Source organism: Rattus norvegicus, chromosome 8, assembly GCF_021556685.1.
Source record: "Rattus norvegicus strain SHRSP/BbbUtx chromosome 8, alternate assembly SHRSP_T2T, whole genome shotgun sequence".
Taxonomy (NCBI): domain Eukaryota; kingdom Metazoa; phylum Chordata; class Mammalia; order Rodentia; family Muridae; genus Rattus; species Rattus norvegicus.
Genome location: NC_141541.1, coordinates 117,923,509 through 117,950,313, shown reverse-complemented (window position 1 = coordinate 117,950,313; position 26,805 = coordinate 117,923,509). Strand labels below are relative to the sequence as shown.

Here is a 26,805-nt window from a genome sequence, read left to right as displayed (position 1 = left end):
GGGCCTTGCGCTTGCTAGGCAAGCGCTCTACCACTGAGCTAAATCCCCAACCCCGGAGCTCACTTTTTAATTCAGAAGTGCAAACTCTAGCTTGGAGACAAAGGGGCACTTCTAAAGTGGGCACATGATAAAGGGAGGCCAGCTTCAGAGTGACACAGTCCCTATCCACCTTCACACTGCCTCTTCTACCAAGTACAGCCATGACAGCCTTAGAAAGATGACAGGAGTCTGCGAGGCTCATTGTCACAAAGACAGTCACCATGAGGAATGTACATACATACAACATACAACTGTATAGGATCATTTCACACAGTGCAGCTTCACTCCCTGATTCCAAAGGAAGGTCTGCTGAGTCCATGTCAAGAGCCAGGAGAACAACAGGCAACACACAGAGGAGTACCCACAGCCTGCTGACCGCTTTCCTCTTCATCTACTCTGAATATGTCTGAAGACAAGCCCCAAGGCTGTACAGAAGAAACCCGAATGGTTCTCCTGCTTAACTGCACGGCTTGGTTATGATCTGGCACCACTTTATTCTTCTTGTTAGTAGTTCCTCTAACATGCTTGTGAGAGGCAGTGTGTGCTGGGTTAGTAAACCTGATACAAACTAGAGTGGCCGAGGAAGACGGTCCTCAGCTGAGGAACTGCCTGCATCATTTTGGTCTAGGGGATTTCTGTGAAGCATTTATTGATTAATTACTCATATGGGAGGGGTCAACACACGATGGGCGGTGTCACCCCTGGGTAGTCATAGAAGAAAGCAACGGGAGAGCAAGCCAGGAAACTGTTCCAATTCTGCCCTGACTTACCTCAGCATCAACCATGATTATGAGGGGCAAACCTTTCCTCCTCAAGTTGCTTTTGTTCATAGTGTTTTATCACAACAGAAAGCAAAAGAGGAGCCAATATTAGTAACTTAAAAAAAATTAGGGGGTTGGGGATTTAGTTCAGTGGTAGAGCGCTTGCCTAGCAACTGCAAGGCCCCTGGGTTCGGTCCCCAGCTTCGGAAAAAAAAAAAATTATACATATATTTTTATGTATGTGTGTACACTGTCTTCAGACACCCCAGAAGAGGGCATCAGATCCCATTACAGATGGTTGTGAGCCACCATGTGGTTGCTGGGAATTGAACTCTAGACCTCTCGAAGAGCAGCCAGTGCTCTTACTGCTGAGCCTTCTCTCCAGCCCACAACATCATTATCTTTTTTTTTTTTTTGGTTCTTTTTTTTTCAGAGCTGGGGACCGAACCCAGGGCCTTGCGCTTCCTAGGCAAGTGCTCTACCACTGAGCTAAGTCCCCAACCCCAAACAGTGTTTTTTTTGTTTTTTTTTTTGTTTTTTTTTGGACAACATCATTATCTTATAGGTAATAAAAAGAAGCTCAGAGTCCCAAAGGAGTTTGCATTTTATACAGCGACTCCTGTCCAGGTTGGTCTGGAGCTGTGTACTTCAGGCTAGTATTGAACTTGTAATGATCCTCTGGCCCCAGCCCCATGAAGGATGGAGTTACAGCTATGCCACTATGCATAGCTTCAAAGCTTTCTTTATGGACAAAGCAGGGGAAATCATAAAATATATTCAAGCCATCTAACCTAAGATCCAGTTCTCTTCTCACGATATACTCTGTCCAAACGAAACACTTTATAAGAAAGTCCTCATTATATCACCTCTGGAGGGTTTCTAATTGTTTATTTATTTGAGACAGGGTCTCACTATGTAACCCCAGGCGGCCTAGAACTGACTACACAGAACACTGGCCTAGAACTCAGATCTGCCTGCTCCTGCCTCCTGCTGAGCCCGTGTGCACAAGTGAGCAGCACCACCGCTCCTTCCCTCAGTCTTCACAAAACTAACTTAAGCACCTTTTACCAGTCGAACATCAATAACCACAATTTTGAAATTAAAAAAAAAAAGTGTGAATATTGGAAATTGTCTTTAAAATTTTCTTTTATGTGCATTGTTGCTTTGCCTGCATGCTTCTGTGTGAGGACAACAGACTCCCTGAAACTGGAGTTATAGAAACATGGAGTTATAGTTGTGAACTCCATGTGGGCGATGGGAATTGAACCTGGATCCTCCGGAAGATTAGTTAGGATTCTTAATCACTGAATCGTCTCTCCAGCTGCTGGAAATGACTAAAAATTCACCTCTGGAGAACTGGAGAAAAAAGAAGTTCAAAAACTCGAATTTTCAAGTGTTGGGTTGATATTCAGTGTGCAGCAGTCCGGATGGCAGTGCAGGTGTGACACGGACTGAGAGGAGACCATCAGATCCCCTGAGGGGTCCTAATCTAACTACAAGTATCCAAGAAAGACACAGGAAGACGGTGGGGTAGACACAGAGTGCTGCGAGCAGGGAATGCCAAGCAACCACTGGGATGGAGAAGGAACAGAGACTCAGCTTCACTCAGACCCCTGAGGGGGAACACGGCAAGGGAGGGCCAGAGACCTCACCTTCAGACAGTGAGAATAAATTTCTACTCTTTGGAGACAGGGCCTCCTATGTATTCCAGGCTAGCCCGCATTCTCTTTGTAGCTGAGCATGACCTTAAATTGGTGTTACTCCTACAGTCTGAGTGCTGAGATTATAGGTGTGGGTTTTTATGTTTTGACGCCTGGATTTACACAGCCTTGGAAATTACACTGAAGTCTTTGTACACATTCAGCGGGTTGTCTACTAAGTGAGTTACATCTCTAGCCCAACTTTCTATTGTTTTAAGTCACAGCAAATGTGTGATAAACTGGCTATGATGACCCAGAAATCTAATGCATGAAACACACATTGCCATGTTCCAACGTTTTAAGAACTTTAAAAGCACAAATCAATTGAACCTCAGGAAGTCTGTTTTGCCTGCTGAAGGGGAAGGAGTTAAGTGAGTAGCTACCTGAGCAGCGTGAAGCATGGAAATGGGGAGCAGGGTCTGAGGGTGTAGTATGTCTGGCTCCAGAAACTGTGCTAGTAATCCCGGCACATGTGAGCAAGGGCCAGCCCACTTTCAGCCTGTGCTGAGTCGTGCTATGAGGTCTGAAGCCTGAGAATAACCTTCTCTCCTCAATTGCCATAGAGAGGACTGTGAAGCTGTTCTCACCCGAGGTTAGAGTAAAACAATTCCTTCTGCTTCTGAGATTCAACTAGACTGGATGGCCAGCAAGCCCTAGGGAGTCCCATTTGCACCTGCCCAGCCCTGGAACTGAAGTATGTGATGCCAGACGAGGCAGTTACATAAATACTAGAATCAAAGGAAGGCTCTCAGGATGCCACTTGAACGCAGTTATATATTGAACCATCTCCACAGCTCCAGAAAAGGAGGAGAAGTAAGAGCCCTAGAAGGAAGACAAAAATCAATGTTCTGTCTACCCGAAACCTAAAGTTCCTTCCTTCCTCCCCCTGCACCCGTGTGTGTGTGTGTGTGTGTGTGTGTGTGTGTGTGTTGTACGGTTACTTGACACAAGTATCATCAAAAAAACAAAATATAGGGCTGGAGAGATGGCTCAGCGGTTAAGCGCACCGACTGCTCTTCCAGAGGTCCTGAGTTCAAATCCCAGCAACCACATGGTGGCTCACAACCACCTGTAAAGAGATCCAATGCCCTCTTCTGGTGTGTCTAAGACAGCTACAGTGTATTCATATATAATAAATAAATAAATCTTTAAAAAAAAAACAAAAAAAACCAAAACAAACAAACAAAAAAACCAAAATATATATAATCTTGCTAATTCTTGCAAGCTTAAAGTACTATTACTCACATAAACCTGAAATACCAAGACACTGCTAGACAAAATGTGTGTGTACATAGTCCATTAAAACACACACACACACACACACACACACACACACACACACACACACACACACACACACCCCAATTTCTAAGGTGGGAGGAGGAAGAGGTAAGAGAGAGGAGGGGAGGAGAGGGAGGACGGAGAGGGAGTAAGCCTCAAAGCAGCAGTGGCAAAGCACAGGATGGTGGGAGTCTGACCTACATACAAACATTTTTTAAACAGCAGGCATCGGAAGCCTGGGAAATGGAAAGGTTTGCTAAAATTAGGCTTAGCTTGTGGAAAACCCTCTCCCTCCCATGTTTATTCGATCCTGACTAAAGTCTTATACCTATCATGTCTAATGGGACATTAGGTAAGGATCTCATTTTTATTTATTGGAAGACTAAGATGTGAAAAGAGAAAGAAGCTAGAAACAGGAACCGTGAACACCTAGTCTTAAGCGTGTGTCATCCATCCATGGCTAACTATGCACAGACACCCTCTGGCTGAGGCCCCAGGAGAACGGAAATAACACAACTGGGGCCAAGTGAGGGGAAGCCCGGGATCCTCCGAGGCTTCTTCCCCAGAGCAGCTTCCTGGGGGCTGCCTGTCACAGATGCTCTTTGTTAAGGACTGAGCCTCACTGTTCTCTTTGTGAGGCAACCACTGCTCAAGGGAGCGGTGCGGCAGCTTTGTCATCAGACGGTGTAAGGTGCCACAGACCAAAAAGGAGCCGTTTCCTCTTCCCTTTTAGTGTGGGGCTGAGCCCACAGTACTGTTCTTGAATACTTTCCCACGGTAAGAGCTGTAACTGGGTTTTCTTTTTTTTTTTTTTTTTTCCGGAGTTGGGGACCGAACCCAGGGCCTTGCGCTCGCTAGGCAAGCGCTCTACCACTGAGCTAAATCCCCAACCCCTGTAACTGGATTTAATGGAGGGGGAAAAAAGATGGTGCAGCAGTGAGGAGCACCCGATGCTCTTCACGAGGAGTTGAACTCAAGTTCCAGTAGTCGTACCAGCTTCTGAGAAACCAAGCACCTGCAGCCCCAGCTCCAGAGGGTGAAACACCCACTTCTGCCTCTGTGAGCAATGAAAGGTCTAACTATGCAGACACCCTCTGGCTGAGGCCCCAGGAGAACAGAAATAACCCTACTGGGGCCAAGTGAGGGGAAGCCCGGGATCCCCCGAGGCTTCTTCTCCATTAGCAAGGTCAAGGGGGAAAAGGGTTAGAGCCTGAGCGGGAAAGAGCATGGGTTTGAGGTAGCTGCTATGGGCTACATTGAGACCATTTTGGTTTTCATTTCAAGAAAATGAAACACAATAAGCCAAGTGGGTCAGTGCCTCAACTGAAAGGTATGTCCTACTTTTGTTACTGAAATAACGATTTATAGAAATAACATCTTTTCACCACACCACACTCAGTCCTTTCTTTTCAGTGATGCAATAGACAGACGTCAGGGCCTTGGGCGTGTTAGAGGGGTGTGCCACCAGGGCCCACACGCACTGGTCACCTGACAGGCTGCACTCCCCTATGCTTGTCCATGTACAAAATCAAACTGTTGGCAACACCAACAAATGATGCAGTCAAGACTCCCAGCTGGGCCAATGAGGTGGCTCAGTGGGTAAGGGACTTGCTCTGAGGTCTGACACCTAAGTTCCACACCAGGAATCGACATGGTGCGGACAGAACTACCTTCCAGACACACACACCCAGACACACACACCCAGACACACACACCCAGACACACACACCCAGACACACACACACACACACAAAGAAAATTTAACAACTAAAATAATTACAGGCAAAAGCAGTTCCGTTTGTGTAAAGGTTTTTCTTGACAAATAGCCTGATTTAAAAATATTTAGGGTGATTTATTTTTACTTTATGCTCATTATTTTGCCTCCACGAATATCTGTGTAAGGATGCCAGAAGCCCCGGAACTGGAGTTCCAGACAGATGGAACTTGCAATGTGTGTGTTGGGAACTGAACTTGGGTCCTCTTGGAGGGTAGCCAGTGCTCTTAACCACCACATCATCTTTCCAGCCTCGGCAGTTAGGCTGAGAAACTGTTAGGTACCATTTTACAGTCTAACGGGAGATGATGTCTCTTTTAACAAGTTCAGCAAAACCTAAGATAAGGTAAAAATAGATGTGCCAACCATACAACAGAAACACTCTGCGGTAGAGAGACAGCTCAGTGTTTAAGAGAGCACAATGCTCTTCCAGAAAACCCAAGAGCAGTTCCTAGCACCATAACTGCCTCTAACTATAGCTGAGGGGGATCCAAAACCTCTGGCTCCAGCCTCCAAGGTACCCATATTCACCCCAACACCTGAATACAGACTTAGAGACAAACACGCACAATTAAATATAATACACACCAGAGACGGAGAGATAGGTGACTTAGCAGTTACGAGAACTTGGCTATTCTCCAGAGGACCTGGGTTTGATTCCCAACACCCACTCATTGGCTCACAACCACCTAGACTGCAGTTCCAGCAGATACAAGGCCCTCTTTTGGCTTCTACAGGCACAAGGGACACAAGTGGTACACAGCCATACATGTAGACCAAACCTCCACACACATGAAATAAACACTGTGCTATATGCTACTACACATAATTTGTCTTTTTGTTTGCTATGAAAAAAACCATCTTAGGACACACACACCCAGGCACCCACGTACACATCCATGCACGCAGGCAAAGTCTGGGAAACAGTATCATATAAGCAATCAGTACAGAGGTGCAGCTCACAGAGAGGGCATCAGCTACTAGATAACCAGGCCTCCATCTGTACTCAGCCTAGGAGGCTCACACCAATGAACCGTAATTTCATTTTCTTGAAATAGGCTCTCACTATGCAGTTGTGGCTGGTCCTCCTGCCTCTACCTCTCCAGATATGGACTACAGGTGTGGGCTTTTACACTTGAATGAACTCCTGTTCTAATGGGCACTATCACCATTGATGGACGGTGGTGGTGGTGTGTGTGAGACACACATATGCCAGAGGAAGATGTTTACATGGACTCTACCATCCTCCACTTTATTCTTTCCTGAAGTGGCACCTCTCTTCTGAACCTGGAGACTGCTTTTGAGCTGTGCTGGCAGCCACCAAGCCCCAGCGAGCCCTCTGTCCCCCACAGGGATAGGGTTACAAGTTTGTAAAAAAGCACACCTGGCTTGTGTAGGTATTGGGGTATTCATGGTTGTGTAGAAGTCAACCTCCTCTAAAAAGCTTTATGAATTAATCACTCAGCAACAAATCTGTCTTGACTCTTTTTTCCTCCCACTTTCATAGTCACCAGACATAAGGTTTTCCTGCCCATTCATACCACATAAATTCTGGCCAAATACCAAACACTCCCCAGTTACCTGACAGCTGCCCTCAGGTCCTAATGTAAATGCTATGATCTGTGATTATTTTTGTCTTTTTTCTGGTGTGGGGAGTTACATTCCTATTAGGAAGCATAGGATTGAATGCTCTACCTTCTGAATGATGGGACCTTGCCACGGCTACTACTATTACTGATCGCACAGGTGAGAGAGGTCACTATGAAGCCATGGCTGGCCTGGAACTTGCCATGTAGCCCAGACTGGTAATCTACCTGACTCTTTAGAGCTGTCATATATCATTGTGCCCAGCTCATCTGTAAACTTTTCTAAAACTCAGGAACTGTTAGCTGGATGGACTTTGTGTTAATTAGCCTTGTATTGCTGGGATAAACTACAAGCAAAGCCCACTCGGAGAAGAAAACAGTTATTTCAAGAGAAATCATCGCAGTAGTTCAAAACAGAAACCATGGAGGAATGCTGCTAACCGGCCTGCTCTCTGTCCTGCTCAGCTGGTGGTCTACAGCCAGGGACCACCTGCCCAAAGAACGGGGCCGCCCACAGTGGGCTAAGCCCTTCCACAACCAGCAAGCAAGACAGTGCACCCCAGGCCTGCCTATAAGCCAACAGGGTCTAAGCAATGCCTCAACTGAAGGTCCCTCTTCCAAGGACTGTAGTTGTCATGTTGATGATAAAAAATATGCCAGTACAGACTTTCGTGAAGGCCTCAAGTTGTATCACTGACACAGACAAATCACAGATGGATGACACCTTCACTTCTCCAGCTCCACTTGAAAGGCACTACTGAGATAGTCTGGCAGAGGCAAAGGTTTTTGAGTTTGAGGTCAGCTGGGGCTATTCACTGAGAATCTGACCAAAACAAATAAGTCAAGTAGCAAATGCGGATTGGCTGATGCTAAGTACAAAACTCACCAGCTTTGTTGCTGTCTTTTTTCTTTTGGTTTGGAAAAAGTGTTTCTCCATGTAAGTCTGGAACAGACCAGACTGGCTTCAAACTCAACAGATCTCTTGCTTCTGCCTCCAGGGTGCTGGGATTAAAGGCTTGTGCTACCAATCAGATTCCTTTTCTTTTTAAACACAAGTCTTACTATGTAAGACTATGACCTTGAATCTATAGTGAATCTCTAGCCTATCCTGAGTTCTGGGGATTACAGGAACACACAACTCAACCTGGCTGGCCGGCTAGCTGGCTATATCTGCCTGTCTATCCTTCTGTTTTGAAATTAATTTGCTATGTACCTCTGGCTAGTACAGAACTTGTAATAAAAGTCTTGCTTCCTGAATACAGGGATTGTAGAGACCACCAACTCTGGATGCTGTTATTAATTTTATTAACAGAGATTTAAACAAAAAAGCAAAAACAAACCCAAAACAATAAAACCAAACCAACCCACAAACAGAAAATGACTGTATTCATATGATGAGAGTTGAAACAGGCCTAAAGTTCTGGAAGCATTTCTGCATCATCTATTGTTATGATCATATGCATATTCTTTAACTATTCTCAATTCCAGACACACAATATGTGTACAATAGAAATGTGTGCAGATGCTCCCTGAAAAACATGCTTCTGTTTGTTGATAGCTGAATTAGCTATTCACATGACTTAAATTGGAAAAGCAATCAAACTTTTACCAAAAGAATTCACAAATTTAGAGTGGGAACAGATGAACACTGCAGAGAGAACATAAGGACACAGTCACGTAGACCAGCATACGCACGTCTTAGATGGGATTAAGAAGGCCAGACAAAAATCACTACGATTACAACCAATAACCTAGTCACTGTGTTTGGAAGTCCTGGGAACTCTATCCTGGGGCACCAGAGACGAAGAAGAACGTGATGGGAGACTGCTGCGGCTACACTCTCCATTAAACTCACAAAGGAAGCACAACTGCATGTACCTTAATATATCATGTATGTGATCTGTATGAATGTAGGTATAAGCATTAAACAGCAAGAATGTAGGGGGTCAGAAGACAACTTCTAGGAATCTTACTGAACCATTGTATAGCCCTGTATATTTTATATACACACATAAAACTTACAGGAAAACAGCTTGACATAGATTAAAAAAATAACCTCTCGGGCTGGAGAGATGGCTCAGCGGTTAAGAGCACTGCTTTTCCAGAGGTCCTGAGTTCAATTCCCAGCAACCACATGGTGGCTCACAACCATCTGTAATGGGATCTGATGCCCTCTTCTGGTGTGTCTGAAGACAGTGACAGTGTACTCATATAAATATAATAAATCTTAAAAAAAAAAAAAAAGTCTCTCGCAATGAATGACCCTTTCCATTACATACTTGATGTGGAAAAGCCTATTTTGGTGAGAAAGTGAAGACAAAATTGCCTAAGTCTCATAAAGGTGACTTTATCAACACACTTGCTGGTACTCCCTCACTAGGAACAGCTGCCTCCAAGGTCACCTGTGACTGCTCTCAGCTCCTGGCAGTCCAGTGTGAATCCTGGCTCCTCTAAGGCTAGGTGTAGGTGGCCTTGCCACCATCAGGTCCTCAACTGCAAAGCAAGGACATGGAGGAATGAACAGATGTGGGAGGACCAAGGCAGTGCAGCACCACCAACAGCAGCTGAGACTAGGGTGAGAGCCTGGCAACCAGCATAGCGCCTACATTTTGAAATAATTACTGTGCTTGAAAATCGACATTGTGGTCCTGCTGAGGGTATGTATATTTCTGAAAACCTAACGCTGGACAAAACGAAGCTCTTATACAGAGATTTGAAGACTGACAGAAGTGTTCAGAGAGGTGGAAAGTACCCCATGGTGCGAGCATGTCAGATTTCAAAGATGATCTCCAGAAACATATTGAAATCAAACAGAAAGACCTGATGATGATAACAGACTTCCTAATGTAATTTTTCAGGTTTGTGTGCCCACATGCGAAACATCAAAACTTCCCCTAGTCAGTACAAGTCCTTTAAAAAAAATTAACTTATATTCTCATGGACACGGTGCTTTGGCGTCACATATGTCTGTGTACGTCTGAACTGATCCTGAGTCTCCCAATAGTATCTGTCGAGCTCATGATGGCATGGCCATAGATTAACCTGGGTCCTCTGGAAGAGCAGCTTGTGCTCTTAACCACCAAGCCACCCCTCCAGTTCCATTCCTTTGTTTTTTGAGTCAGGGTCTTTCTACATAGCCCTGGTTGTCCTAGAACTAACTATGTAAATGAGATTAGTTTCTAATTCAGAAATCCTCCTGCCTCTGCCTTGTGAGTGTTCAAATTGAAGACTTGTATGACCATACCCAGTTATGGTTACTTTTTTATTAGTTAAAACTAATGATACAAGTTCACAGGACATCTATGAAGAAAACAGTATCCAATTATCTCATATCCATGAGAATATATTAAAAATGGTAGAAAGGTAATGAGTTATGAAAAGTTCATTGTGTCTTGCAAGTTTTCTTGAACAGATGCAGTATATACAGAGTCTAAGAATACTCTCTTTTCTTTCTAAAGATTTATTTATCTAATCTATTTGGGTACACTGTCACTCTTTTCAGACACACCAGAAGAGGGCATCAGATCCCATTACAGATCCCATGTGGTTGCTGGGAACTGAACTCAGGACCTCTGGAAGAGCAGTCAGTGCTCTTAACCGCTGAGCCATCTCTCCAGGCCTCAGAATACTTTCTCCAACCTGGTGCTAGGGCTCAGTAGACAGGGTCTCATTATGCACCCTATGCTGACCTAGAACTCACACTCAGTCAGTTTCTGGTTTATGAATGTTAGAATAGGCACACTCACCATGCCTAACATTTGGTTACATTCTTAAGAAACTGGGATATGATGCTGATTCCAAGGCCAATTACCCAAGGAGAAAGAGTCTTGGAGAGGATATTGGAAGTAACTGGCTAGGTGTATGTGATGGTAACAAGAGAACTCACTTGCCCATGAGTTTCTAGATGAAAATGGAGGATTTCAACAGGTTTTGTTAGACATGATTCCTTGGCATGCCCCATGATGATCTGTGTTGTAAAACGGACAAACGTGTCCTGTTAGCAAAGCTTCCTCTTACCTGGTTGGGGAGGATGGGGTGGTGGCATCTGATGGTGCATCATGGGGTATGGAGGGGGCTGCTGATGAGGCATCATGCCTGGGTGGCCTGCTGCCCCAAGTGGGGCCAGCCCCGGTCCTCCCGGGTGCTGGTGTGCTTGCTGAGGTGGCTGGCCGTGCTGCTGCTGCTCCATCTGCTGCCGAGCACGCAGTTCAGCATATTTCAATTGCTCCATGTGGAAGTTCTGACGTTCAGTAAGCAACTGCTGTCTCTGTTGTTCTAGCTGTAATAAATGAAGTAGAAAAAGATGCTACCAAGAGGCTTCTCAGGATGGCATGACAAGTAGGACATTTATTTGATGCCTGAGTTCCATCCACAGGATGCTACAAGAGACTCCTTACCAGGAATGTCCCTATGTTTAGTTTAAAAGTTGTTTTTCCTTGTACCATACAGCACTGGGAGAATGGCCTTTGGCCCTACCTTTGACAGACTGGCTTTCTGCTTCATTATCATCTTTATCAGCTTATTAAATATGATCATTACTAGTCCTTCTGGACACAGTGTGTTGTCGCTATGTTGTTTAGGCTGTTGCACTCCTGGACTCAAGCGATCCTCTTAGGTTTCAAATAGCTGGGACTAGAGCATGGGCCACTCTGTCTAGGAGAGCCTGTAGGTAGGATTTATTTATTTGGTAGGTATTATTATCTCACAGGATAGCACTGCAGGCTTCACACAGAGATCTGCCTACCTCTGCTTCTCAAGTGTTGGGGTTAGACATGCCCCGGCATGCTCTGCTGGGCTTACAAAAACTAAAAATACATGACAATCTTGATACTTCCCTAGATTAAAAATAAAGAAAAAAATCGTTTAGGGTTGCTATGTCTACTGTAGTGACACAGTGACTCCCAGGTACTGTGTATGTGAAATCCAAGTGAACAGGGTAGGCTCACACAGAGCAGTGGATAACTGGATTGAACTGGTTCTACCTACCTCGCAGATCCTGGGGAGTAAACTTAGGTTAAAAGTACCTTACCAGTTGAACCATGCTACTGTCCAGTAAATAGCAACAGCAGAGTAAGTCCGATTACAAGTAGAATTATTGTAATTTCAGTTGTTTTAAACTTTTGTAACATGGCTGGGACAAAAGTCTTAATTACATGCAAGGCTCGTCTTTATTTCTGTTGACTATCACTATTTCCAGCCACTCAATTGGTTAAGGAAATATAATGTTTTGGCTTTTGGGAAGATCCAGTTCAGTGAATAAATACTAAATATTTACAAATATTGTCGGAGGTGAGCTACTGTGATAGAGGAGCAGCAGGGGAAAACCCGATGGGAGCAAATGTCACACAAGGAGAGAGCTGCGAGCGAGGAAGGAGGAAGACAGACGGAGGTGGAGATGCTCAGGTTCACACCCCGAGAGCTGGTCAGACGGTTTGCAGAGTGGGTAGAGCTGTCATGTAAAGCTCTTGCCTGGTTGGACTTTTTTACACAAGAAAGGACCCAAGATGTAAATATTGAGAGAATGCTCAGAAGGTTCAACTCTGGATGATTACATAAGAGACCAAACAATGAAGGAAAGTGTGACACTGACCACAGCCCGCTTCCATACTCCTAAGTATTTTCTTCAGGAAATGTAGGACTCTGCAATTGCCTGAGGTCAGACGCAAGGCTAGCTGTGTTCCGCACAGCTTGGCTGTGGTTCCAATGTGACTTAAGAACTGCAGAAGGTAGGCACAGATCTGCTCTGTAAATAAGCCAGCCTGCTCATGGAGGGTTGTGCTGCTGTCTCTGATCTGGGTTTCACCCTACTTTGTCTTCTTTTTCAAATTCTTAACTAGCATTTCTTTGTAGCTTAAATTCATTGATGGTGGGGTTGGGGATTTAGCTCAGTGGTAGAGCGCTTGCCTAGCAAGTGCAAGGCCCTGGGTTCGGTCCCCTGCTCCGGAAAAAAGAAAAAAAAATTCATTGATGGCTTCCATATAAGCAGCAAAACAAACAAACAAACAAGTCTCTTAGGAAAGGAAATGGGAAGAGTGGAGTCAAACAGGTGGAAAGTGTCTATAATCTTAGCCCTTGAGACTTAGTCAGGGGAATTACCAGTTTGAAGACAGCATGTAGACCCTGCATCAAAATGCATCATCACCATGAGAAAAACAGAAAAGGTGGAAGATTCACTCTTTCGTCCCTAAACCTACCTAACCCCAATTTACTATTTCTAAACATTGCTGTCATTTCACTTATTCTATTTTTTTTTTTTCTTTTTATGAGGCAGGGGCAGGGCTGGATGTGAGGAACAAGGCTCTCTTATTACCCAGGCTAGACTCCCCCCGCCACAATCACAGCAATGTCCTGGCCTCACTCTTCTTGGCTTCATAAAATGCACAAAGTAATTAAAAGGAAGTAATTATGTGACAAAAAAGTAAGTAAAAAGGCGAGTGATTAAATACATATACACACACCCGGAAAAGAAAACCCAGTTTAAAGCCAAAGCATTAATGTAGGACAAACGAGTCCCCTGAGGTGAGAGTTAGGGCCCAGACTGCCGTTCCCAACTGGCTCCAGATGGCTCTGGACTTCTGAATGCCCTAGGCTCACGGCTGCTACAGGGCAGATTTTAAGGCTCATCCTGGCAGCATGGAAGAAGCACCCCCACAACTCCACTTTCTACCTCAGTCTGAAGACCACACGTAGACCACACAGGCCCTAGTACTTGATAACGGTGCCAAGGTACAAGACTTCTCAAGTGATTCTGGGAAAACTAGATACCCAGACATAGAAGAATCAATCGTTAACCTCTCTTTTTTTCATTGTTAAAAAATAAAAAATGAAGTGGTAAGCTTAAGTTAAGACTAGAGACTCAGCTGAGCATGGTGCTTCGGGTCGAATCCTAGCACTTGAGAGGCAGACAGATCAGAGTTCAAGGCCAGCCTGGTCTATATAGTAAGTTCCAGATGGGTACACACACACACCACACCACACACACACACACACACACACACACACTCACACATCTTATCTTAAAACCCTACCACCAAAAGGCTAGAAACTCACAAATTGTAAAAATAAAGTAAGACACAACACGGCCAAGTGTGGCAGCTCATAAATCTAAGCCCAGCATTTAGAAGCTGAGACAGATGAAGTACCATGAGCTTGGGCTCAGCAGTCATTACTGAATGAGCCTCCCTACCTTAAAAAAAAGAAAAGAAAGATGGTGGGGCAATATTGCTGACAAACCCCTTTAATCTCAGCACTCAGGAGGCAGAGGGAGGCATACCTCTGAGTTCAAGGTAACCTGGTCTAGAGTCTTCCAGAACAACCAAGGATACACAGAGAAGAAACCCTGTTTCAACAAACAAACATAAAACAGCACAAAAAAATAAGTAAAATAAAAAAGAGCAAGGCAAACAAATTATTGGTAAAAAGGAAGCTAGGGTAGCCACTGTAGAAATCAGTATGTAGTTCCCTAAAACACAAAAAATACAAAAGGATTCAGGTACAACATCCAAATCTACACCACACAGATAACCTGCAGTCGTAGTTTTCACACCATTCCTAACAGCCACAGCATACAATCAGCCTAGATGTCCATCAACGGGTGAACGGTTCGAAGAAAATGTGTTGTATACAAACAGTGCAGTTTCACACGGCTATAAAAATGTTTACTCATTCCCAGTAAAGCAGGATAGGCTTAAATAAAGACAATACTGTAAGCTTATCTTATATGTATAAGATTGGGGGGTTGGGGATTTAGCTCAGTGGTAGAGCACTTGCCTAGCAAGCACAAAGCCCTGGGTTCGGTCCCCAGCTCCAAAAAAAAAAAAAAAAAGATTTAATGTACACAGTCCTGTGAGGCAGGGAGGAAAGTAGTGGGCAGGGATTTGGAGGCCTAAAAGGAAGCAAACTGATCTGCTAGTTCCAGTGTCAAATTCATATTTGGCAGGAAAAATAGGACAGAAGTCTATACAATTATTAGACTTTGGGTTAAAACAAGATAATGGCCAATTTCTCCCTAAGTTATTAACAGCAGATAAATACATGCTTTACATCTCGTTCTCGGGCCCAGGAGAGGCTCCTGTCTTGCCTGAGCAACACTAACAGCATTGACGATCAGTACCACTCTTGGACTCTTTAACACGGCCAGTCAAAATAATGAGGACGTTTATGTTTCCAGTTTTGCTAAAGATTTTTTAGAATATAAGTTAGAATACAGCACAGGGACTGACAGAACTGGCAAGGTCACAAGATTTCATATGGAGCTGCTGAACTGTAGTTTGGCTATGAAGGCGCTCATGTACATTCACACAGAAGCAAAGAACTTAAGTAGCTGAGGCAAATGCTGCTTGAAGCTCAACCTAGGCCTAATTCCAGCCACCAGTCAACCCACAGAAGAGGGAAGGAGTGGCAGAGATAAAGTCAAAGGCCACGTGTGAGGACGACACTGTAGAAAAATGGGTCTGTATATTAAAGACAGGAAAATCAAGAAGAGAAAATCCTGACCCAGACAGTGGATTTATAAGGTTTTACTTCACTGACAAACACATAGGCAGTCAATGTAAGAATCAACTTTTATAAAAGGGAAAGTTTAATAAGAAGTAGTATGTTTACAGCTAAGACATACAAAAGAATTAAATATTATAAAGTAGACAAAAAGAAAAAACCTTACTTATAATCACTAGTTTATCAAGTACAGGAAATGAGAAAAAAAAATCTAAAGACCAATGGAACAGGTCACTCTTATACTATGTAACTTCTGTCTCTGAATGGCACATTAGCTTTCATTTTCAAAACATACCCATGCGAATTCCCCTTACTCACAGCCTCTTTCTCTCTGTCCATAATAGTCTCCAGCTCTTCAAAATGTCGAAGTTTGATCTCTAGCTTCTTCATCTGTGTCTCAACCAGGAGAGCCACCAGGGATTTGATCTTTCTTTCTTCGACAGCAGCCAGGTGCTAAGGGCAAAGATCACTCCAATTATTCAAGAAAATGCTAAAGTTGAGATTGAGAGGAATAAGCTTTAAGCCTCTATGCTGATTCTTCCAAAGATTTATTTTAGTTAAAAGTAATAATAGTTCTTAGTTCCATCACAGAAAATTTCTGGATTTTATATACATAAAAAAACAAAGAATTAAAAAAGGAAAATTCTCCCAATGGGGTAGGTGGCAAAAATACCCTGATGCTTTTTAAAGATGCCACCAGAGTGGCTTGGTGGGTAAAGGCACTTGTTTTTTTCCCCTGAAATAATGAAATCAACCTACAGAACCACAAGATGGAGAGAATCTAATCTCACAAATTGCTTCATGTTTTCCACACCATGGAACCAATCATATAAAATCTTTATTTTCAATTATGCAATATTTAAGACCCCAGAGAACATCTGCTTTAGAAGAAAAACAAGCAACTTCATATTCATATTTAATTATGAAAGTAAAAATATTTAATAGATTTACTGCTAATTAAATAAATGAAACCAATTATATTAAAAAAAGAAAAAGTCTTAAGGCAACTGTGTTGCAGAAAGCTGAGGAGGAATGAGGACTAAAGGAAGCTGACTGACCTCCTAGTTCTGCGGTGTCAGATTCTTATTTCACAGGTGAAACAGGGCAGAAATCTAGACAACTCTGAGTTAAAACAAGATAATAATGGCCAATTTGTGTCTAAGTTATAAACAGCAGATAAATACATGCTTGACATCTTGCTTTATGGCCCAGGAGAGGCTTTTAACTTGCTTGTCCAGGCTCCAGTCTTAAGTTACTGTCAAGAATTAGAGGCATTCCTCTCAGGGCACACTCTTCCAGTAAGCTCCAACCAAGGCTGTCTGTCTAAAAGTGACTCTGCGACATGTTCTAGCTGCACAAGCTGTCCTGAAACTTACCACATAGACCAGGCTGCCCCAAAACTCACAGAAATTCACCTACTTCTGATTCCCAAGTGCTGAAATGAAAAGTGTGCATCACTATGCCTACCTATGTACCTACATATCCATCTGCATCCCTGAACTGAGAGACCCTGGATGAGCTAAAAAGAGCAAAAAGATATTTTCCTCCCATCTGTTCTTACCATCCTTTCCTTTCAATGAATTGTCCAAAGATAAGCATTTTTTTCTTTAGCATCAAACACCCTAATGCAAAACTTTCCTATGTTAAGCAAATCATGTGGGGCAAGAAAAGTACTTCACCCTAAGCTTGAAGAGAGTATCCAGAGTTACACAGACCCACACAGAAGCAGAAAGGAAGTCACTGTGGAAGATGGCTGGATGCCTCGAGTGCAGTGCCCTGAGCACCACATGGGTTGGAGGATGCTTCCTGACAATTAAGCAGTACAGAGAATAAAGTGCCACATCACCATCCTGGGCCAGACCCTGACTCCCTGCAACGATCAGGCCACAACAAATCCCAGAGCTTACTTTGCCATCTTGTTACCATGACGAGCTACATTTGTAACATGTAGGGAAGGCTCTCCAACCTCTTTATTTCCTATAGAACCTAAGACTTAACCATGCATTTAAGGTAGACTTCTGGAAGCAAAGTGGAGCTGTCATAGCTTTAATTACTATTCCTTAAAGGTTACCTTATTAGATTCTCAAGACAGGGTTTCTCTCTGTAGCCTTGACACTTGTGGAAATCACTCTGTAGACCAGGCTACCCCTGAATTCCGAGTCACCTGTTTCAGCCTCCTGAATGCTGGGATTAAAGGTGTGTACCATACACCCATCTGATGATTTTTTCATTAAAAACTGTGTGTGCAAATGTCTGCTTCTGAGCCTGTACACAGTGTACAGTGGCTCTAGTACAGATGGAGGGGCCACATCTTCTACATCTGGAGGTACAGGCAATGGTTGCCACCCAAAATGGGTACTGGAAACTAAACTTGGGTCCTTTACAAGAGCAGTAAGTGTTGTTAACCACCAAACAATGTCTGGTCTCATCATTCTTTTACAGATAGTAACACTCCAGTGTCGGGTTCAGGCGGAGACTCTCAGGAGCAAGGAAACCCAGGTAGAAGCCGACGCTAATTCTTGCAGCAGTGCACGCAGATCTTGCAGGGTTCACACCGGTGACCCAAGTGCACTTTAAACACCTCCCGCTGGTTATCATTCTGAACACTGTGTAATGTAGAGTCCCATTTAAATACATACCTTTCATTTTACTATTGCGTGGGTATCTGTGACTGTAGGTGCCAGAGTACAACAACAGATTATGGAGGTCACATTTAGGAAGTTCTCTTTTGTGTTATCCTGCCACCAGAAACCCTTCCTAGGAGAGGACGGGTATCACTAACTTCTAGTCCTATTTTTATGTGAATCTTACTGAAAATTATAGGTTTTGGTGTAAAATATTCTGTCTTCTTAAGATTTAGGTAGGAATTGTAGGCAACCCCATATATTACTAAACAGAAAATGTTAAAACAGCGGCTCACCCAGACGCAAGCTAAAAGTGTGTGTGTGTGGGGGAAGCTAAAATAAAAAATATCAGTATCTTTGGAAATTTAAGAATGAAAATCAGGGGGCTGGAGAGATGGCTCAGCGGTTAAGAGCACTGACTGCTCTTCTAAAGGTCCTGAGTTCAAATCCCAGCAACCACATGGTGGCTCACAACCATCTGTGATGGAATCTGATGCCCTCTTCTGGTGTGTCTGAAGAGAGTTACAGTGTATTTGTATATAATAAATAAATCTTTAAAAAAAAAAAAGAATGAAAATCAGAAAATCTCAGTACTCTACATAACAAGAAACAAGTTATAAAGGAAAACAAAACTCCACTTAAAATGACTTTGTGGTTCTTTGTACAGGGAGGAAGCTTGTCTACTGGGTGAACAAGTATTCACGCTTGTTTAGCTCATTTTTGGGCAGTCATGCTGGTGAAATTAGGTTTTAACTGATGAACAGGTTACATTTAGGAATATATATGCTTTATACACACATGCCCATAATAAGAATAAAGAACAAAAGAGGTTCGACATCTTAAAAAAACAAAACAGATTTTTGAAGAGTTACCACAGGAATTCAAAACTGTGAGTTATAATAAAATTCAAATTAGACACATGAACAGTAGCTAATCAATGCAGGGTATTGAACACACATTTCTGAAGTCAAGACTTGAAAAAGCTTTCCTTCCTGTACACACTACTGAAAATGAAGGACACGCTCTAGAGGCTGTAGGGAAAACCTTATTATTCAGGCTACACATTCATGACAAATCTGGAAACAGTGTGACCAAGGGTCTCCATGGAGGGATCAGAAGAAGCTCCCAGCTATCAAGAATAAAACCAGAAGTGACTAAACTGGGGTTGTGCCCAAGAAGAGACAGGAATGCAGAAAAACCCACAAAACATGATGAAGGAAAAGGATGTTGACTTAAGTTTGAGGTGGGGTTTCCGATGTGTAGATGTAATTCCCAATTACTTCCCGATGATTCATACAAGAAAGTGACTAGTTACAGACAAAGGGTCCGCTAGACCAACCTGTGCTCCGCCACTGTGCACAGCAGTGTTACACAGAGCTAGGATGACATCCAAAACGCAAGCCTATTCACTTTAAGTGTATTTCAAACAACCCCTGTGACATAAGCAGAAGCAACGATGTATGACTGAGGGGTGAGGAAATGTCTCTCTGTTGACAGTTTCCATGAACACAAATCCATGTTTGCCATTTCAGTCTGTGCAGACATGGAATAAAGTTAGGGAGAAATCTGAAGTAGATAATGATTTTAAAAATGTGAGACAATTAATTATAAAATGAATATACTACTCCTAAAGACAATATATCCTGGGTCTGAGGTTTCTAGTTTATCTCAAAAGAAATTATCAGGTTCCCTTGTTTCTAAGTCTCAATACCCAGACGGACAGAACCCTAGAGCACCTAGTCGAGTGACCACTGCAGGTCAATCCCATCAGCAGATAAAAGGCAAACTGGATGTGTTCCTGAAGGGTTGGTCCCACATGACAACAAGGGCGTTGGAAAGCCATAGGCAACCCGTCTGTGTAAGAGCGAGATGCAGAGACTCTAATTACCTCTGCGTGTGACGGTGACAACCACTGAATAACAACGCTGTTCATAGACACAGCAGAACACAGTAAGAGTAAGATGAACGTGGACTGCTTGGCAAAGCTTTGCTAATTATAGTAATTTAAGTGAATTCTTTGCCCCCTGATTACTATGCAGCACAAGAATGACTATGTGCTGTGAGCTCCATCAGACCCAGATATAAGGCACTGAACTCACATATGAAAGCTAGACAGCAGAAACTTTGCAGCACTGTCCCAGATTTAAAGGGAAACTAGCTTTAATATTGAACACGGGAAGGCAGGAGTGGTGGTGCATGCCTTTAATAAAGGACCAGGGAAATAGGAGCAGGTGGAACCGGGTGGAAGGCCAGCCTGGAGTGTGACTGTGAATTGTAAAATAAAGAAAGGAAAAAAAAAAGAAAAGAAAAGAAAAAAGAAAAACCAAGCAGCAATCTGCATGTCTTTAATCTGCATGTTTATGAGAAGTGAACTTTAAAAACTTATTGCTAATAAGAGATTATTTTTATATGAAGGAAAATGGCAAAAAAGGGAAATGGCTTGCCGTGTGATGAAGTGTGTCTGATGGCCCAGTCTTGATATCCAGGGCCATATGAATACAGGAGAGAACTAAGTCTGTAAAGACAACTTCCCAAAGCCGGCATCTGACTCTCATGCGCATTATAAACATAAGGGGGGCTGGGGATTTAGCTCAGTGGTAGAGCGCTTACCTAGGAAGCGCAAGGCCCTGGGTTTGGTCCCCAGCTCCGAAAAAAAGAACCAAAAAAAACAAAAAAAAAAACAAAAAAAAACCCAAAAAAACAAAAAAACCATAAGGGACCCGTGGAAGCTCCTGGGGGGGCAGTGACCATGTATTCCTGGAGCGGGTGCTGTGCACATGGGTGCGACCATTCATGAACACGTCAGAGCTGAAAGCTTGTCTGTCCTACTTCTTTCACTGTAAACACCAACAAGAGACGGCTCGGTGGTTAAGAGCACTGGCTGCTCTTGCAGAGGACCCAAGTTTGAATGCAAGCACCGCATAGAAGGTCACTGCCTTCCAGTTCCTGGGACCAGATATCTGCCCTAGAGTCAGCAAGTCCCAGGCACAAACACGATACAGATGCACATGCAGTCAAAATACTCACACCCATGAAAAACATATGACACTGATACACATGCAGGCAAAACACCCACACCCATGAAAAAAACCAAACCAAACCCAACTGCTCAGAGAGAACGCTCAGCAGTTAAGATTGTGTCTGCTCTTCCATAGGGCCTAATTCAATTTCCAGCACCCACAGCAGCGGCCTGAAAACTGCCTATTTATCTCCCACTGTAGGAGATTCAATGCCTCTGGCCTCTATGGGGTATGAGACACTTATGAGGCAGACACACAGATAAACATGACTGAAAATGAAAACAAAGGTCAACAAAAACAAACACAAAGAGCACGTCAGTAACAGGTAGGTGATGGGACAGCAGAGGTAGGGACGGGCCAGGAGAGGAGAGTCTCACAGACAGTGCTTGTTCCCGAGCACAAGAGTGAAGGGCACTACAGACGGGTACCAGAAAAGTCAGGGAAGACAAGGATCAAGGACCAAAGATCAGCGAAGGTAACAAACAGGTGTGAAGACCAAGGAAGGAGGAGCTCTTGTAACCTCTCATCTATTGCTGACGAGACAGCCCTCAGTGATTGTATGTGCAAGAGAGAATTCACACATCTGAGCACGGTGGAGCACACATTAGCCCAGCATTCAGAAGCAAGATGATGTTCTAATAATACAACAGGAAGGCATGAAAAGAGAAAACTTTACAGTGAAGGGACAAAATCACAAAAAAAGGAAACAACAAACCTCACCGATATTAGTACCTTTACATAAGACCATGTATCAAAACCCACAAGAATGCTAGGCATGGTAGTGCATGGCTTTAATCCCATAATTGGGAAGTACAAGTCGGTTGTGATAAATGGTAACAGAAAAAGCATATAGATTAAAAAGTATCTTTGAGTACAGCATGATTGTGCATGCCTTTAGTCCCAGGAGAAGCAGATGGAGCTCTGTGAGTTCAAGGCCAGCCTGGTCTATAAGAGAGTCTATGACAGCCAGGGCTCCATTACAAAGAAAAACGCTGTCTCCAAAAAAATAAAATCAAAAAAGGCATCTTTGAAAAATACGTGCAAGAATAAATCTGCAGGATGTACAGGTATTACAGTAAAAAGCAGGCATATGCCCGGGCTAACTGAGTACTGCTGTGGCATGTAAGGATGTGTCTGGGAAGACCCTCCAGGATTTATATCCACCTGGGTCAGAGGAGCACAAACTCCAAACAATGGTTCTGTGTTTTGAATTGGTTTACCTGGAAATTTGCTATGAATCACACCTTACACCTTTAACAGATAAAGTATTCACACTGGCACAGTGGTTTGAAGGCCACGAAAGAACACCTGTGTCCATTGGTGAGGAAATGCCAAGATATATGGTTAAGAATGCTCCAGAACTACAGTTCTTGAAATCTGGTAAATTACAATGGAAGGAAACCGCTCAGGAAGAATGGATGCAAAATTTTTAAAATTTCATATATTCATCTTTAGAATGTTTTAAAATGCTAAATTAACACGAAGCGTGGGAAAATAACATTTTCCTGTCTTTTTAAATATGCAGCGCAGCCGATACTCTGTTATAAATAGAAAAAACCACCCCCAGGAAAGCTGGCAAATTCAAGAAGAAAAAGCTATTTTAGGTTCTCTCTTTTCAGTCTGTAATACAGGATGAAGTATTTATACAAAAAGCATTTTGTCTTTAAAATCATAAATATTTCAATCTGGTAAAAAATTATTGGAACAATGGTTCTGCAGACAGTTTCCACAGACAAATTAAAAATGAATGAGACCCTTACGGGGAATTCAAACTATGTCTTCCACTGGTGGACTTCACAAAGCTAAAGCCAACAAGGAATGAAAACCCATCATCACCCAGAGCACCGGATCTACTCTCAACACCTTGTTCTGCCCGGGGCTTTGTTAACCTAGAAATGCCATTCAAGCAAACAGTCATCCTGCTGGGAGGCAGGCTCTTTATACTAAATGTTCCCAATTAACTACAAACAATATGACCATTCATGGCTTAACAGAGCACGGGAAGGGGGCTGGTGGGGCAAACCTTGGCTTTGGTAGCAGCTGAGGCCAGAGCAGCTGCTGCGGCTGTGGCAACATTTCCTTCAGAAATCTCGTGCTCCACTTTCTTCTTCCCGGTATCGCTTTCTCTTTCTTTACATGTATCAGTGAGCTCTTTGTTCTCTTCATTCTCCTTTTCTTCTAAAAAATTATTTTTAAAAAAGCTTTATTAAAGGTGTAACTGCCTCAGTGACCCATCTTAACCACTTCTCCCACATGATAAACTAGGGCTGATGTTATAAAGATTTCAACACCTTTTTCCCCCTTTTTAACCTTTTAAAGAGTTTCACTGAATCACACCCCCCTACATTTAGGCATACATCCATGGGGATATTTTGGAAGTGGCACACTTTGTCTTTGTGTCATGTTCTCAGGACAGTTCCTTTGGATATAAATGGTAAGCTTGGGGAAACAAGCCTAAGACTTATATTTGTTCAATAAGCAGCAGAATGATCTGAGGACAACTCCCAAGTCTGAAAAAATCAGAGAAATAGTATACCACAAGTGTGAGACAGATATGATGCGATGTTACTGCAACAGACAAAATAAAGTGGCATAATTCAGACAGAGTGACACCCCTCCAAAAGAATGAGGCGATAATAAATACTAACTGGGAGACAGACACAAACACAGATCAAAGGGCAGGCAAGGGAATCTAAATGTCAATATGAACAGTTTGCTTAATGTCTATTGAAAACAAAGAGAAAAAGCAGCTACCAGAATAAGCACTAACTTTCAACTAAACCCGAGAGAGAGGCATGATGGTATCAAACCTTTGACCTGAGCACTTTGGAGGGCTGAAAAGGTGGCTTCTCTAGAGGCTCAGACTAAAGGACATCAAGTACAAAGATTACAGACTCAATTTAAGGCTAGCTTGGTCAACTTAGTAATATCCAGCCTCAAAATTTCAAAATAGAACAAGAAACAAATCACCAAGCAGGACCATGAACTTGTGGTACAGTGTGCGAAATACTATAGGCTCAATTATCTCCGCCTCCACCCTAAATCCAAAGTAAAAAAAAAAAGTCAACATAGTGGCAAAAGCCTGAAATCCTTTTACTTGGGAAGAAGTGGCAGGAAGATCAGGAGTTCAAAACCAGCATCAGCTACAAAGCAAGTTTCAGGTCAGCTTGGGTTAATCAAGCCATTGTCTCAGAACAACAGACCTGATCCTGTCAAAAGTGGTCAAGAGGACTCGTTGGCAGCTCTTCTCAGGGCTCCTCTCAGCTCCCCCACGTCAGTCATAACTGTGGACACCTCTAGTAACACTCTGGGTGCAACACTCACTTCTGGCCTCAAAGGGCAATGCACACAGGAGGTAAACAGACATGCACAATGTGTACATAAACACACACACAGGAAAACACACACACACACACACACACACACACACACACACACACAGAGGAAAACACCCACGCACAGATAATAAAGTAAACTCATAGTGGTCAATCAAATATATAAACCAATAATCCCACAAACACTACTAACAATAAAAAAATTGTTCTTAAATATAATAAATTGTTTTTAAAGGAGGAGAAGGTCTTTCTGTCCCAAGGACCAGAACTTCCCCACAGCCTTTGAGTCACAGGAACAATGTGGCATAAGAAGCCCTGGCCCAGGTCACCTGGCTTGACGTCCTCACTGGTGTCACTATCTCGTTCCTTCTCGCTGTTTTTCTCATTCTCTCCATCTTGTATTTTATCCCCTTCATCCGATTCATTTTCCCCTTTGTTTTCTGCCTGAAAGTCATACAAACAAGAGAGCGCAGATAAGTGAGCAGCCAGTCAGGACTGAAACCATCTGAAGCTAACACCAGGTTTCATGGTTGAGGATGAGAGCAGCAGACTAGATTTGGAAGGGCCTGGGAAGGCAGACCCAGGGAAAAGACTAATCCTGGGATGTGTATTTGTAACCAATTAGAAACGTGGGTCTCCAATTGAGATGATACAACTCAAGGATATAGTACCTGGTGCTTCTGCAACCTCTGATACTAAGACTGGTTTGCAATACCCAAGGAGTATCAGAGCAACTAAACGATATTATTTATTGATTAAAAACAAAGACCAAAGAAACATACACACACAGATACACAGACATACACACATGATTTTGCCCCCAATTTTTATGTATATGACATACATGTATGTGCATTTGTGATTGTGGGAACGTATGCACAGAGGCCAGTGGTTGACATTGGTAATCGATGCCAATCACTCTTCTACCTTATTCAATGAAGCAGGGTTTCTTTTTGTTTTTTCGGAGCTGGGGACCGAACCCAGGGCCTTGTGCTTGCTAGGCAAGCGCTCTACCACTGAGCTAAATCCCCAACCCGAAGCAGGGTTTCTTAAAAGTTATCTTGCTTGGGGATCCAGTCTCTGCTTTCTGAGGTTAAAATTAGAGGCAGGCTATCATGGGCACGTGGGTTCTGGTAATCCAAGAGATAAGTGTGATCGCTCCAGCTCTCAATTAGTTGTTTAAAAGGGCTGAAAGCACTTGACTTTGACTGGCAGAAGAAACCCTGATGAAATGACCCTGTCGAGCCACTTACTGATAGCTTCAGTAACACAGAAGAGTGATTTGCTTTGGTGTCTGAAAACCAACAACAGTTCAACATTTGAGTATTGTGAAATCTGTGACCTTGGACAAACTACAGAACAGTCTGTAAAAATCTCATCTAATCACCGCATCACTGACTTGATGAGCTATTCCAAGAATTAAACTGGAGAGGCTGGAGAGAAGGCTCAACAATTCAGAAGACCCAGGAGGAATTCCTGGTATCCACTTAGCAGCTCACAGCCACCTGTAATCCTGTAGGAGGAAACCAGATGCCCTCTTCTAACTTCCCCAGGCACCAGGCATGCAAGTGGCAGAGATGTACAAGCAAGTAAAACAAACACATCACTAAGAATAAACAAACAAAATAAACAAAAGCAGGGTGCAGGGATTCAGCACTGAGAAGACACATGGCGGTGAGGAAGCTGTGAGGTGAGGCACACTGATCTACAATAATGACTTCCAGTCAGCCAGAGCTTCACAGCGAGACTGTGCCTCAACACAAACACAAGAATCCACAACAAAAGAATTCAATGAAATCACAAATGGAAAACTACTGTGTGATATCTGGAACACTGCAGAGTCATAACAATTGTATTAAGTGGAGTTTCTCCTTTTCTATATAACTTCGTACACATGATCAAGACCTTGAATCCCCACTCATGTATACTTACACGTTGATTCCATGCCCTCTCATTCAGTCTTTACAGTTCTTTTTTTGGTTCTTTTTTTTCGGAGCTGGGGACCGAACCCAGGGCCTAGCAAGCGCTCTACCACTGAGCCAAATCCCCAACCCCCTTTACAGTTCTTTTTGCTCTTTAAAATCTACCTCCAATGTCAGCTTATCGTCAACTGTTACTAAGTGTTCCTCTGGTGGTACTAAGTCTCCTAGGAAATCATCTGGTAGGAAATTCTCCTCTGAACAAATATA

General features: G+C 43.1%; 1 protein-coding gene across 3 annotated transcripts in view; it reads right to left on the bottom strand.

The window, feature by feature from the left end:
- The window catches only part of Smarcc1 (SWI/SNF related BAF chromatin remodeling complex subunit C1), a 103,482-nt gene that overhangs the window by 6,441 nt on the left and 70,236 nt on the right, over positions 1 to 26,805 (bottom strand). For all 3 annotated transcript variants that reach the window (NM_001413573.2, XM_087561458.1, XM_087561457.1), the window contains 4 exon segments: positions 11,159 to 11,420; positions 15,956 to 16,090; positions 23,305 to 23,459; positions 24,946 to 25,060. In NM_001413573.2, coding sequence (NP_001400502.1) covers positions 11,159 to 11,420; positions 15,956 to 16,090; positions 23,305 to 23,459; positions 24,946 to 25,060 — 667 coding nt within the window.